This window comes from Ambystoma mexicanum, chromosome 4q (genome assembly GCF_040938575.1).
Source record: "Ambystoma mexicanum isolate Mex_15411 chromosome 4q, UKY_AmexF1_1, whole genome shotgun sequence".
Taxonomy (NCBI): Eukaryota; Metazoa; Chordata; class Amphibia; order Caudata; family Ambystomatidae; genus Ambystoma; species Ambystoma mexicanum.
In genome coordinates, this window is record NC_090928.1 from 1,099,024,383 (window position 1) to 1,099,039,731 (window position 15,349).

Consider the following 15,349-nt stretch of genomic DNA (forward strand, 5'->3'; position numbering starts at 1 on the left):
GATAAGGGATTCATGGGCTCTACCTGGGAGAAAACCTTCAGGTGGTGATATATTATAGTATCCAAAAATCCAATAGATGCAACTCATCAACAATGCACAGGAACATTAATACTGTGATCCATGATAATGATTTGCTATTTCAAAAGCACTTTTGCCAAATCACTATAAATAGCACATATTTAAATGCAATTATCATCCCAACCAAAGTTGGTACTCTTTATGAGCCTCGGAAGAATGAAAGACTGATTTGGCCTGCCACAATTCGAACCAGCAACCTGCAGAACACACATAGATCACAGCAGCAAGTGTTCAACCTGCTGAGCTATTTTACCACTTTGTTGTTAAAAATGCAGTGCCACAGTAAGAAAACATGTACTGTACATGTACTGTCTGCACAATGTAGGCTAGACATGTAATAACACTTAACATGTTTATTGTAGCCGTTTGATGCACAGTAAAACATGCCATGCCACAATAAGACATACCTACATGGGTTGGACCAAAATTACAATCTAACCATGCAATAACACTTTTTATGCTTACTTTATCATAAATGCTCAGAATAATATACCATGCCACAGCAAGGAAAGGCTAAACTGTCTGCACCCCAAATGCCAGTATAGTCAGGTAATTACACATAACTTGATAGCTTTATCAGAGATGGCCAGAACAAAATGTGAAGCCACATTAAGAAATTGTTAGAATAGCTGCACCAGAATGCTAGTCTAACCAAGTAATAACATGTATGATGCTAACTTCATTCTATATGCCCAGATAACATGCCATTACACAGTAAGAAAAGGCTTTAATGGTTGCACAAAAATGCCAGGCTAGACAGGTAACAACACTTGTCATGTTTACTTTATTATAGATTTCCAGTAAAAAATGTCCTGCCACAGTAAGCAATGATTAGACTGGATGTAACATAATGCCAGTCTAGCCACTAATACATATCATGCCTGCTTTATCATTAATGACCTTTATGTATTAGTGCACCCCTCTACTTCCCTACCATCCCCACAAATCCCCTCTCATTCTCCCACTCTCCTCATCCAACCCCCAAAATCAACTCCTTAGCCCAGTATTACCTCAATGTCCCTCTTCCCCGTCTCAGTACTTACGTAAGAGGCACAGTGCTTCATAGGCAAGTACTGGGACAGGGAGGAGTGGGACTAGGAATAATAAAGATTAACAGTACGTTCTCCAGGTATTTCCACAAGCATCCGCATTCACACACCACTTGCTCATTTACACATGCACTAATTTACCATTCACTCACACAAGCATTCCCCGCTACCTAAATGTCATGCACTCATTCACACACATTGCATGATATATAGATACACATACATTACATATTACACACACACACACACTCTCACATGCATACACATAAACATACACTTTTACATTTAAAAATAAAACAATGTCCTTACCTTCCAGAATACATTGCTCCTCCTCTGCAGCCATGACTCTGGCTCCCATGCTCCAGCACACACGCAAGGAACCAGTTCTGGCCCCTATCATGCACAGCAGAGCACAGGCAGTGGTCAAAGTGGGCAGGAGCGGTGCTCCTCTAGTTCTTTTAATTAAGTTTTACTGTTCCTATACTTTTATTTTAAAAATAAACCGTTCCAGAATGGTTTGATTTTAAAATAAAAGTGTAGGAAGCAGTTTTAACTTGCACTTTCAGTGCACTGAACTGAACGTTCCCCTAAACAGCAGGAGCATGTGTTTTGGGTTTATATTGTGCGTGGGAGGGGGCGTGGCGATGGGGTTTGTGGGGAGCGGTGCATGCCAGCAGGGAACATAGTTCCACTACTTCTTTTCGTACACTTCGACCACTGAGCACAGGTGCAATTTTACAGAGCCATACGTGCCCTGGGGATAGGTCTTGAAATCTTCCTCCTCGGTACAGTACCATACCTCACCTTGGATTTTCTCCCAAGCATAACTCTGGTCTTGAAATCATTTCTTTTTGAAGTCACTCTGAATGACTTAAAAAAAGAAATTATTTCCGTTACGGAAAACAGAAAGAGAAATAATTTCTCTTTGAAATCCAAGCCCTCCCTCAGTGGTCACAGAGGCAGTTCCAGGGGTCACACAGGGGCTGCCAATGGTCGCAGTTGCGAGCAGTGACTTCTAATTGACGTCACTGAGTCATCATCTTGTACCAGGCCTCATCTGCTTAAGTACTGCTCAGGTTCGGGATTTTGTGATTATGCACAGTGCCCTCTGTTAGTACTTTTTGAATGTTCAATTTCAACTAGGCATGTTTGGCTAAGTTCATGGAATGTACAATTAGTGCTGACTGGCGCTATCTGTCTTGAAATAGCTTAGCCAATTCTACTCAATTCAGTTATTTTATTAGTGAAAGCCATGAAATATAGCTATGCTTTCGTTTTACATATAATACATTCACAAATTTGCATAAACAAATCAGTTTCCATTATTACACAACGTTAGTTTAAATCATGCAAGTCGAGTTCCATCAACTCACATTTTTCAAGAGAAACAATTTGTAACCCACCTAAAGTTCCTGCACAAGAAAATTGCCTCATGGCTAAAACTTGGTGAAGACCATACTCTATGATATACACCTGGGGACAGGTTACAGAAACATTTCACTGGTGCAGGTACAAAGTTGCACAGTATTTGCACTAGGGCAAAGATTTCCCTATTCCTAAAATCACTGGGACATATTAGAAAACCATTGCGCCATGACATAGTGTAAGCACATGTGCAAAAATGGCCCTGGTGCAAACATTCATCGAACATTTATCAATTCTGAATTCACCTAGCTTATTCGAACAGTATAAGAAAACATTGGCCTCATTACAAGTTTGCTGGTCCGGGAACTACGGTACCGGTAAGCTTGCTGGTACCGTAGTTCCCGGACTGGCAAACTACACGTTCTGCTTGCGGGTGCCTCTGACCCCCTCATTCCCATCGAGCCCTATGCGGCTAGAATAGGAATGGGGAGCATACCATTCCGGCCCCCGCAAATGGGCAATAATCGGGTCCGGCAGGCCCGTAATGACTCAGAAATTGCCAATTTGTGGGGGCCGGAAAAAATTGCAAACTTGTAATGAGGCCCATTGCCTCATTATAATCAAACCCCAAACTGATAAAATTGAAAAAATCTTAATAAAGAAAACAGTCCTACAAGCCTACAAATGGCATTCTGGACTACTCTGGCATTGTTAGAGAGAATGCATCCTCGAAATTCTAACATTTTGGCTGCAGGAGTGTGATCTCAAGGGATGCAATTTCATACAGTCATGAGTATATATTGAAAACATGATATGCATTTCCTCTACATTTCAAAGACAAATAATGTACACAAAAAACAGTGCCCAGTGGGCTTAGAGTAAAAATACTGTGCATGAAATAATCATCTTGGAGAAGCACATTTTCTATTTGAATAGAAGGGTCTTAAGTCTTTTTTTTGAAAGATCAGAGGGCTCTCCTCTGTTCGCATCTCGATTGAGAGATGATTCCAAGCCAGAGTAGCTATTACTGGAAAGGAGCGGCCTTTGTCCCAGCTTCTCTTAATCTTAGGGAAAACAAGACGGTTAGTATTATTAGATCTAGTTCACCTACCCTGTGTCTGTCGAGTGAGGCATTATTACAAATAGCTCAGAGCTTGTGCAAAGAGGCATTTATGCATCAGGGACAGATTTGTAAATGTAATCCTGGAGGCAACAGGGAGTCAGTGCCTCCTGGCCAAGGTTATGTGCTCCCTTTTGGAGATGCCTTTAATATGCGAACCACACCATTTTGAAGGTCTTGCAATTTCTGTATACAGTTTTTGCTAGCTCCTCTGAGCAAGGCATTACAATAGTCAATATGGGACATTATAATAGCTCTGACCAGGGTCTCACAGTTCTTGTTTGTCACATATGGTTTAACCAACCTAAGAAGTCTTAGGTGGTATTGCAATTTGTAAAAACATTTGTAATATACGGATCTGCACCTAACGACTGGTCAACTATAACTCCAAGTGTCTTGACCTGCTCTAAAACTATGATAGCATGGCCGTCGATAGTGAATTCTGCATAATCTAGCCCCAATTTTGACCTTGCTTGGGGGGATCCGAAGACCAAAGCTCAGTCTTTCTGCTATTGAGGCATAGCCAATGTTGTGATATCTAGTCCTTGATGCTTTGGTAAATATCCTGTATGGTTCTCAAGTCATCACTATCATTTCCACTCAGTTCTACCAACAACTGAGTGCCATCAGCATAGTTGGTGAATTGTACCCTTGCTTTATCCAGGATATTAAAGAGTGCAGGAGATAAACACGATCCCTGTGGTACTCTGCATTTAGATGGTAATTGCCCCAAGGAGGCCTGATCCCAACATGTAAATTTGTCTGATGGGGATGGAGCTCCACTTTGAATCTTCCCTTGTAACTTGGTGACCACAGTTCAGTTAGTCCTGCCAGCACTTTCTCCAATCGTTACTGATTATCGGCAAATCACTTTATCTCCCAATTCCTCAAATGTGAAATGGGTATATTATGGATAATATTTAAGTACAAAACTCGATGTAAACTGTGCTGTCTATTACTGGCCCTATTTAACTACATTTCCAATCATATTATTGTTTGTATAAACTGTCCTCCGCCAGAGGGGTTTGAATGTGCAACGCTTATATTAGCGATGTCCCTTCTACAGTATAGAAAACTTCACTGCTCACTAGTGTTGTTTCTGCACTAATTCGAAGGCCTACGAAAAAGTATTGACAAAGTCAGTAGTGACTTCTATGTACTGAAAATCATATCAGTGTTATGTGAAGAGGAGAACGCGGTCCAGTGAAGCACAGAGAAAGATTAGCACACGAGAACAGAGAGTAGAACAGATTGGATGGGCCAGGCTTATAGTGCTATGAGTAACATTATGTGTCAGGTGTTGCCACAGGTCAATGAGGTTGTGCCATCCAATACCCCTGTACTACAACCAAAGGTCGTAAATAGCAATCATACCTCCGTTCTTCACACAATTTGGCAAATAGTTAAACCAAATACCTAGGTAATTCTAATAAGGGTCAGCTATTGCCATTTTATTGTTGAACTACCTGAAATGTTCAGTTACCTTTATTAGCATCATATGTCCAGTCCGCCACTGAATGTGTCAGGGGATGTCAAATGACCACGTATCAGTGAGGAAGCACTGGAAGGAAGCAACATACAGAAAAGAATGAGCATGAAAATTATGCAGGTGGGATGCTCAATGCAGGTACACTTGGGGGAGGTGTAAGCTGGTGAATACGCATGTTGCCATTAGTGTACCATGTGGCCTTTTGGACCCGACATATACCAGTTTCAGCCATTCATATCAATATTGCCATGCACTGCCATCTTTGGCTCATCTTCTGAAATACAATTCCATTACAACAGGCCAGTGTAAGGAACTCATGGTGGCAACAGTAAAGACAGACACAAGTGATCACAGTTCAAGGGTGTTTTTTAAACTGTATAAATGGGTGAGAAAAATGCCTAATCTAACTTAAATCTAAGGTGGGAGCAAGCCACGACCATCAAGTAAAAATAAGTCAGTCCTAGTGGCGTCTTGCCAACATAAAAAGGACCTATACTAAAAAAAAAAATATTGCCAATCCTTATTGCTAAGTTAGTGTGGGATAATGTTCACCAGAAAAGAAAGAAGTGTTCACAAAAGTCAGGATCGTATAACTGGGGTCTCCCTTACCCACGTTTTTTAGCAAGGTAAAAGGCTGGACTCTCGAGTGCAGCAAACACCTGGCACAAGCTCAAGCTTACAGTTTGTTTCCAAAATTTCAGGGCCTTCTGTGGCCAAGTCTCTTTTACACCAAGTCTCTTGCCTCAGACAGCCTGGTGTGCTATACATAACAAAACATTTCCTTTCAGGAATATTCCCGTCGGGTGATTTTCTTTCCCCCGTGGATCCCCCTCAACCAGGCTCTGATTCTTTTTGCAACATCGGGTTCACTTTTGCCAGGTTAACACAGTTCACTTAGTTGTAACACCTTGCAGGAATCACTTCCCTTAATTTTTTCTAGCTCCCAGTCAGGCTTTACACTTTTACCCTTCACACAGTGTTTTCCTCAGCCGGGCATACACGCCTGTTTCACAATGTCAAAACTTTGGTAATGGGTTAAGGACTTTCGATTGTACATGGGATTTTGGCTCAATGCTTTTATAACCCCCTTAGCTCTTTATGCAAGCCTTTCGTTAGGGCCTCTTGGTACTATAATGTTCACAAGAAAAGGGGACCAGCCAGAGTCTTTCGAATGGGCACTCGCGTGGCACTGGGCCACTCTACAGCTGGAATTTACTTGGGCTTTGAAAGTTCATTAGCACACACGTTCTTTGTTTATATCAAGTTGCCATTCGCAACCTTCACATCAACACCATCTGGTTAACTATCAGTTCTCCCTCTGACTCACCAGTGTCGCTGAACTCCTTGTAGTTTCTTGTCTCTGGAGTCAAGGACGGTACCATGGTAGCAAGTGTGTCTCCCCGCCTCGGTTATCAGTGCAGGAGGGTCCCATGCACCGTTGACATCTGTTACACCACTCGTCAGCTGTAGTTCCCGCTCTTATGATTCCTTTCACAGAGGCTTCGCAGGTCTGGGTCGAAAAGGGCAAGGGCACTTCGCTCCTTGTTGTCCTTTCCAGTCTTGCTGCCTTTCTTCTCCGTTTGAACTGCAGTCTTGGAATAGGTGCTTCCTCATGCATTTGTCCTTGCTCAAAGTGTGCTCTCATGCTCCTCCTTTCATCCCTGTGGGGAAGGAAAAGGGTTGTCAGGTGTGTGTAGTTATTGTCAATTGCCTGACTCTGCCTGACCCTTGCGTTGGGACATATTAGGTAAATGGCTCTGGTGTTAGTCGATTGTCTTTCATGGTGTAAGAATGTTTTTGTGTCAGAAAGGGGGTCGGCGGGTAGAGCTTCTAAATATCCTATGGGGTAGAATGGGGAAAAGGTGTTATAAGCTAGGGGTACAGTGTCACACCCCTTAGTGTCCAACTTCCACTCCCTGAAGGCCCCCGATCCAGGTGATCCTCTCCCACTGGTCCACCCCCAGAAGCTGGATCCACCTGGATGACAGATCTCCGGGGACGAGCGGGTGAGACACCTTCAGGTTTCTCACACCAGGCAGTTATTTATGTGTTTATTGCTAAATTGTACTATACTGTAAATTATCTTTCCCATGGTTGTGGTCCAGGTGAAGAATTAGACAGTGGTTTGGGAACTTAAAGAGACATCATATCATATTCGAGGGAGGAAAGGAGGTGACCGCAGTTTAGGGGATGGCTGCGGCAAGCTGCAGAATTATATTGGAGTGGGAGGGAGATGAACGGGCAAAAGTAGAATACAATGACTTAATGGGTGGTTGCCTTGGTTTAGGACAAAATTACCTAACCCAAAATTACTGACCTCACCAAAAGACCTAAAACACACACCACGAAAAGTTCTAACTACCAAAAGTTCAAACTTTTTGTGGTGTGTGTTTAGGTCTTTTGGTGAAGTTTTTAAAAAAAAGCTGTGGGTGCTGCGGGGGTGTCCCCCCGCAACACCCAACTCACTATCCTATATAGGAAAGTGAGCGGAGTTGCTGGGGACCCCCCCGCAGCTCACCCGATCAAAAGTTTAAAAAAAGAAAAGAAAAGGGCCGTGCAGCCGGATCACGGAAGTGAAAGGGAACCGGCGCCGCAGGGACACAGCTCGTCGGAAGGAAAGGTAAGTATGGGGGTGGGGATGTGTTGGGGGTGTGGGTGGGGGTGTGGGTGGGGTCATGGGTGAGGGGGTGTGTTTGGGGTTGTTTTAAAATGGATGACCGCATGGGAAATGTACGAACATTTTTGTAATGTGTACATTTCCCATGCATTCATTTCCTTCGCAGGTGAATAACCCGCGGGACCATCACACAGATCCGTTGCCCTAGCAGCTGTCTACATGTACATTTCTATTCTTCTGCTCATGTGCAGACAGCAGTGCAATGATAAACTGCTCAATTTTTGCTTCAAATATTGCCCCTCCCCTTGCCTCCTTCTGAGAAGGAGGGGTGTTGGTGTGAAGTTTGCTAATTATGGAGAAGGTCCATTTTTTCATAAGAGTTGGTGTTGCATTCTGCTGTTCCTACAAAGCATTTACACAAGGCAGCAGCACACTACTGATCCATGTGAAAGGAAATGCACAACTGATCCCATAACATCCCCTGTGCTTACTGCATTAAGTGTTAGCTTCTGCGACTATTCAGCCAAAACTAAAAAGGTGTATCTCCTTCTGCTGAGTTTCTCAGCTTTTGAGTATAATGTTGAGATTTGATTGAAGTGTTTGGATGAGGAGCTACAGCACAGCTGCTAAATTCAAAACGTGTCCATACAATGTTTTGACAGTGACATTTATGTAATATTTATGTTCAACTGTCAGCGTACCTGATGACCATGTTAATTTCTTTTAAATACATTTTATTGTAGCACAAGATAAAGGATGCCTACACCATGTACAGTACATCCACTCTATCTTTTGATTTTGTGAACATCCACAATATACCTTTGCTCTGGTGATCTCAGATATGCAATGAAGGTTCTGATTCAGCACCAGGCAGAAGGGCGCACTTACAGATGTCAGGAATAATGGGAGCACACGGGCACACGCCTGTGCACTTGGACCCCAACCAGCCCATAAAGCTGGGGGTTGCCCAATAGCACTTTAAGATGAATAGCAGCACCCGTGAGATGGATGGGGATGCAGATTAATACTCTAGCTTCAAATCAATAATGACAAGTCAATGGTTGGGCAAAGGGAGTCCGTTTAATGACAAATACAAAAAACGGGGAGTTCATGAACATCAGCTATTGCTTGATCTTCCTTCTCGCTTCAACAACTCCAACGAACTTCATAAAAAACACATCTTTTATACTAAAAACTCATCATAACTGACGTGTAACGCTTAAAATGTTGCATGTAATTCTATTGGGTATAGGAAGGTAACTTAAATATAGGTGCTATATCTGTATATGGTAATGGAGTGAGGGGATTGCATAAACAGTGTCAGGTGGGCATCTAAGCCCTTCCTTCAAAATGGCTACTGTGGACGTCACTAAAAGTACGACATCTCATTGGTTCTACTAACTATAGGACCCTAGATTACTTGGTCCATTATTATTGGGGTGGCACCAACCCCACTCATACTTTTCCACTAGCTTAGCAGCCTGCAGAATAGCCGGCCAGATGCAGGGTGCTCGCCTGCTCCCCCAGCCTTCCTCCAATTATTGCTACAATCAATCATCACCTCAGTGGTCATGTGTCAATTATTTCTTTGTGGTTGGCCTTGAGACTGCATCTCTGTCTGGAAATGTTCAGGCCACGCGTAGGTGTGAAAGATCCATCTCTTCTTGCTTGGCTGGTCACGTGATTCAGACACTGTAAAATCGACTCATTCTCCATGCAATTTGTGTATTTGATTTAGTTTTGCCCACCACCTGCCTTCTGTGGCTTATCTTGACCTCTCTGAACACGATACCCTGTTCTTTGCTTCATTAACTGTATCTACTGTTGGTCTATTTCAGCCGACACAACCATAGCTTCTTGGCATGATTTGCATGCGTCTGAGTTTCTCTCTGTCTTTACTTTTCGATTCATGTGCTGAGGATCTCCTCTCTTGAAACCTTTAGTAACCTTTGGTTGATTCTGCTCTTGTGCATAGTGGAAGTATACTTATATAAAATGCTGCTTTTGAGGTAGATATGTATAGATGGTGCTTGCCGCATCTATCTTACTACTAAGCATAAGCAAGCCGCACAATTTTCTCAGCTTTCTTGCAGTTCCAAGCATATGTACACGTGTAAACTGGCTGCATGTCTTCATCACGTTAATGGCATAAGCTTTTTACAACTGACATCACTCATTTCACTTTAAACTTAGGATGTCACTTATCCATGGTGTTTTGTCTCTTTTCGTCATTCGTAGGTCGTAATATATTTTTTAGATGTGAGTCAGTCCGGGTTCTTGTGATGTAACCAGTCGTCTTCCTTTAGGACTTTCTCGGCTTCTTCAGGCATTTTGTTTTGGCAATCGTTTGTCTCACTTGTTTATTTGGTTTCCTCAATGGGTACATTACTGTCCAAGGTTTCTTATGTGCAGGTACTTCAATAGGTGCTGTCAGTCTGATAGGTACTGGGCAGAGCCCCACTGTGGCTCTCTGCTGGTTTATTTGCTCATCATACGTCACATATTTCGGCGTGAAAGTTCCTGGTACTTCAAAATTAACGATTTGAGTGCAGGTCATGCTTAGGACCTCCTCTACACCCCCAAGAGCGGGACACAGGATCACTGCAGGCTTTACTAAGCCTCAGGGACCATGTCTGGAGGGAAACAACGGGAGGGGGGCACATTGTATACATCCCAATATGAACGCACTGAAGCATGGGGTGTACGTTCAAGGAAGGCCAAAGCACAGGTATGTGCACCCCAGAAGGATGCCACAGATAGACTTCTCACAGCAAGCCAGATTGAACACACAGTGAACATGCCACAGCTGAAGGGCGGGGGAAATTGAACTCTGGTAGCTCATCTCCAGCAAACCGCCATCGCTAAGTAAAGCACTGGACGATACATTCATGGTTGGGGAGCCAGTCCCATGGTAACTCATGGCAGCTGGGGAAATTGACCTTCTCCTGGCAGTCACTTGCATAACACCAAAGGCAGTTTCAAACCACCCTTTGGCTGATGGGGATGGGAACAATGATGTGGAATGAAGGGGCACTCCAAGAAGAGCCATTCAGACGGTAGGTTTTGGTGTCCCTGAACAGCAACAAATACACAAGTATGTCTGGATCAATGTTTGTGAGGGTTCTCATTGAACAAGTGCCGTGTGAATGTTCCCCTTTCCACTAGATTCAGGTGTCTTGTGTTTCTTCCTTTTTTGTTCCTAACAATGGCAGATGAATAAAGTTCCACGGTCATGTTAATACTTATTGCAAATAGTTTGCGGGAGGCAATGTGGCACTACATGAGTGGGGCAATAGCCCGAAAGCGGGCAGGTCGCTTTTGAGCCAGTCATGTCCAACTAACATATGTTTAGCTATAGGGGCCTGACATAGTCTAACTAGTCAGCTTCATGAGAGCGGCAATGACTTGGAGTTTCTAACTGTACACACATTGTATTAGCAGTATTAAGGAATTGTTCACTGTTTCCCATTGTGTTAGCTCTCATCAACCAGTTCTGTTCCACTGTGCTGTTTGATTTGTGCTTACCCAGCTGCAATGAACAGTGTTCCTTGAAACACTTGTGTATAGGCGCGTTAAAAATGCCATATCATATCATATCCTTCTTGCCTGGTGTACGCTCCTTCTTGGACTACTATTGGTGAGTCATTGATTACATGCCGTTAGAGGACACCTAATACAGATACAACAATGGACTATCAGGTACGGGAATAGAGGAAGGTTTTTATCCCAAAGAAAGAGCCCAGCCAATCAGGAATTGGCATGGGGAGGTTCTTGCCTGTGATGTATTGAATGTTTGCATGTGTATAAGGGTGAGGAACCCTGGGTGAGGAACCCTGGGTGAGGAACCCTGGGTGAGGAACCCTGGGTTAGACTATTTCCTCACCTTTCCCCACATGTATGCAGCCATCCCATTGAGATTCCAACTGTGTGTACATATGCCGCACTAAGATCAGAACTGGCAGCAGCTACAACATACATGGCATTCACTACATCTCAATAGAGAATATTCCTAGCATGAGAATTCCATCAAGAAGTGTGAACAATCCACATATGTTTCCTGCAGCCAAGCATGAAATCCTTCTGTATTAGATTGGCCGACACAGAAGAAATGAAAGGTTACTCTCTTTATTTGTTCGGTATCCCAAACCATCCAAATGGAGCTGTATGAAATCAATTGTTATATGTAGACAACTGATATTTGAATACCTTGCCTCGAAATGTGTAAAGTACACAGATATGTTGTGTAAAGCAATCATCTAGTGAATGGGCAGATGACTTTCATCCGTGGTCTATAGATTACCAGTTGATACCTCATGTTCTTGGCCAAGTATGGATGTCTGTAGCTGCTATTGCTTGTGTTTCACTATTTTAAAACTGCATGTATACCATGCCACAAAAATCTTGCCAGTCAAATATGTCCTTATAGAGTTGTGCTTTTATACACCTTTGTGTTCAATCTAGATTTGGGTTGTACAGAACATTACGTTATCATATGTGTGGAGAATTATAACACATTTATGTTTCTGATTTATAATAGTTTTTCTGTCTCATGCTCTACAATAATTTAAGCAATGTATGATCTATATTTTCAAAACCAACCCTTATTATGTTAATTTTCTCAATTTTAGAATCCATCACGTGTGGTCAGTCCAGTTATTGACATCATTAACTTGGACACATTCGCCTATATTGCAGCATCCTCGGATCTGAGAGGTGGTAAGTGCCCTTGTCCTCCCATTCAGAACCTTGACGATAAGGATACCTTTAACACCTCATTGATGCATTGAATATCAACGTGTAAATGTAATGACATACTCCCGAACAGACCATTGTTTTCCCAAACCTGAAACTGAATCCTGCTATTTATTGGAAATGCTGTAATTAGGACATTGCTAAATAATACACTGATTTACAATATAAACTGTATTGTTAGTGCCACACACAATAGATAATAAATCGTTATTTTGTTTCTATTATTTTTATTAATTGTATATGGTTTGTATCAAACCTTTATACTATACATAATTAAATAGTAAATAGCCATATCAAAGACTTTATTAACCCTGTTGCTTCTTAGGGTGTATATTTGCATTGGAATTCCTATCTGAAAGTATTGAATCCCTACCCATTCCATCACTTATCAAACAGCACATGCATTGAACATTTTGGATAAAAAGTCTACAGGTTGTTGGGGGACAGGCAAACTAATACATCACGTAGTCAAAGAAATAGTAAATGAACATAAGAATTGAATCTTGCCTGTCAATAGCACAAATATATACTGTCTGTCAGTCTAAGAAAGAGGTGTTATTAGTGTGCATTACACATGCAAACACCTTTTTGTAAACTCTACAACAGTTTATAAAATATGTCCTGGATCCTACCAAGGATTCATGCAGATATAGTGGGTTAACACTCCTCAGCATTTTTTTGCACTTTGAATTCCCTTGTCGGATATTGGCTTGGATAGTGCAGCACCATTCCATTCCTTATCAAATGAAGATCTGCCTTTGTTATGAAGTCCTACATCTCATATAACAAAGCCTTACAAATATCTGTATACATGTCCTAAAGATGTATACTAAGTATTTTGTTGATTGTATGGTGTTCTACTGCTACATTAACGTTACCATTATTTAATCACACTATTATGGAGTATGCACACAACTTGCTGTCGATGACCCAACTACCTGTGTGCATATTCCATGCATTCCTAGCACTTATGTTGGATTCATCTTGATGGCCATAAACATTTTCATCATAATCCTCAGGTTTTGAGCATAATCTCCTCTTCTAAAATGCTTTTTGTTTTCTAGAATTATGTCCACCAGTGATAATATCTCTGACAATCTAAATATTCTTCACATAATGGCCATTCATTTGCATGAAGGTATCATTATACGTACAGTGTTGTTCCTGACATCTGTATCCACAAGAAGGTGCACTTTCCTTCAGAGCTCTGCCCAAAACACATGTATGTAAGATCCCCACATATATGGTTCAAAGTAAGATTGCTCCATGTAGCTGCCTTCACAATCTTAGGTACACTCTTAACATGAGGGCCTTATTAGCTAGAAGCTAATATGTTCTTGAATATGTGTCATGCTCACAAAAAAACAGGCTAGTGTCTATATTTATAGAGTTTAGACATGTTCACAATTCCTATGGATTTAGGCAATATATTAAGCCTTACTTTACCAATAATCCATGCAATGTATCTCTGAAGGCAAGCTTGGATTGAGAGTTATGTTGAAAGTGACATTTCCTCAAACTGAAAATAATATTTTACACTTGAAATCTCTGTTAAGAGTATGTTATCGTTTGTCTTTGAGTATAGGCATGTACACATATGTATGCAGTACCAACAGCACAAAGTCTGACAAAAAATGAATACCTCTAGGGATCTCGCATTACAACAGATATGTTTGTCTTGAAATTAAATGGAGACCCTCTGAGATTTACATGGATACAAACTTAAATTTCTCTTTGAAATCTACTTTTCAACCCTGAACATCTCCTGAATAATTTCCATTTATGCCTTTTTCTTTTCAAAAGAGAGGTTATGTGTTTATATTTCTAGGGGGCTTGTACAACTGGACACATCTTTGATTACCCCATATTATTATTATTATTATTATTAGTATTATTATTAGTATTAGTATTATTATTACACATGGACCTTGCTTCGGGAGACAGCATAGTGCTTCACAATCATATGGAGAAGAACAAAGTTAGGGAGCAAAGATTCAAGGGAATGGGGATCTAACGGGAGAGGGAGGACAATAGTCAGCAACAGATCTAAATGTAACCAGGGTAGGAAACAGTGGGGATTTGATCACCCATTCTCAAGTATGGTGGGAGTAGACATGTATGGACTTACGTTTAAGGAAGGAGTCATTCCTTGAAGAGGAGGGCCTTGAGCTCTTTCCAGTTAGAACAATAAAAACGGGTTATTCACATTATATAAAATTCCCTCCAGCAATGTCTTTACATGTAAGTATAGTGTCCGAAAATCTGTCATTATAAAACAATAAAGACGTATAGCTGCAGTACAAGTTTTTTGGAATCTTGGTGGCAAATCTGCCAAGATACTGCTAAATGGAATTACTCATACAGCCACTTGGTCTGGAGAAATGACAGCCGGATTAAAAGTAGTGGTAGGCGGTGTTAGTCCCCAAAAGTTCGAGTCGATAGGACTCAATGGGGATTTCAGCAGAATTACTGCTGGCGGTAATTCTGCTATGTGTAATTCTGCCTATTTTTCTTTTTTTAGTTGCAGTATTGCCTTCGGCTCTTAGCTCATCCTCCTCTCTGCTAAACTCGTAGCTGATGGTACAGTAATGTGGCAATAAGCCACGAGGTGGCAGGCCAATACCGCCCCCGTTAGACCGGGGTACTAATTGCTTTTTTTTCTGTTCCGAAACACGTTTCGGAACAGGAAAAAAAATGGCAAAAAAAGTCTGTTTTCCCTTTCCATGGCGGCCATCGGGAGCGGACGCGCTGGGAACAGAAGTGTTCCCAGCGCGTTCGCTTCCGAGACCAGAAGAAAAAAGAAGGTAAGTGGGGTTGGGAGGGCAGAAGGCAGGGGATGGGGAGGAAGAAAAAAAAAATGTACCGCGGTCTCCGGCGGG

General features: G+C 41.9%; 1 protein-coding gene across 2 annotated transcripts in view; it reads left to right on the forward strand.

Moving 5' to 3' along the window:
* GALNT14 (polypeptide N-acetylgalactosaminyltransferase 14) overlaps nt 1-15,349 on the forward strand; it is a 1,917,720-nt gene that overhangs the window by 1,444,954 nt on the left and 457,417 nt on the right. For both annotated transcript variants that reach the window (XM_069608667.1, XM_069608668.1), the window contains exon 7: nt 12,347-12,434. In XM_069608667.1, coding sequence (XP_069464768.1) covers nt 12,347-12,434 — 88 coding nt within the window. The remainder of the gene's footprint in view (nt 1-12,346; nt 12,435-15,349) is intronic.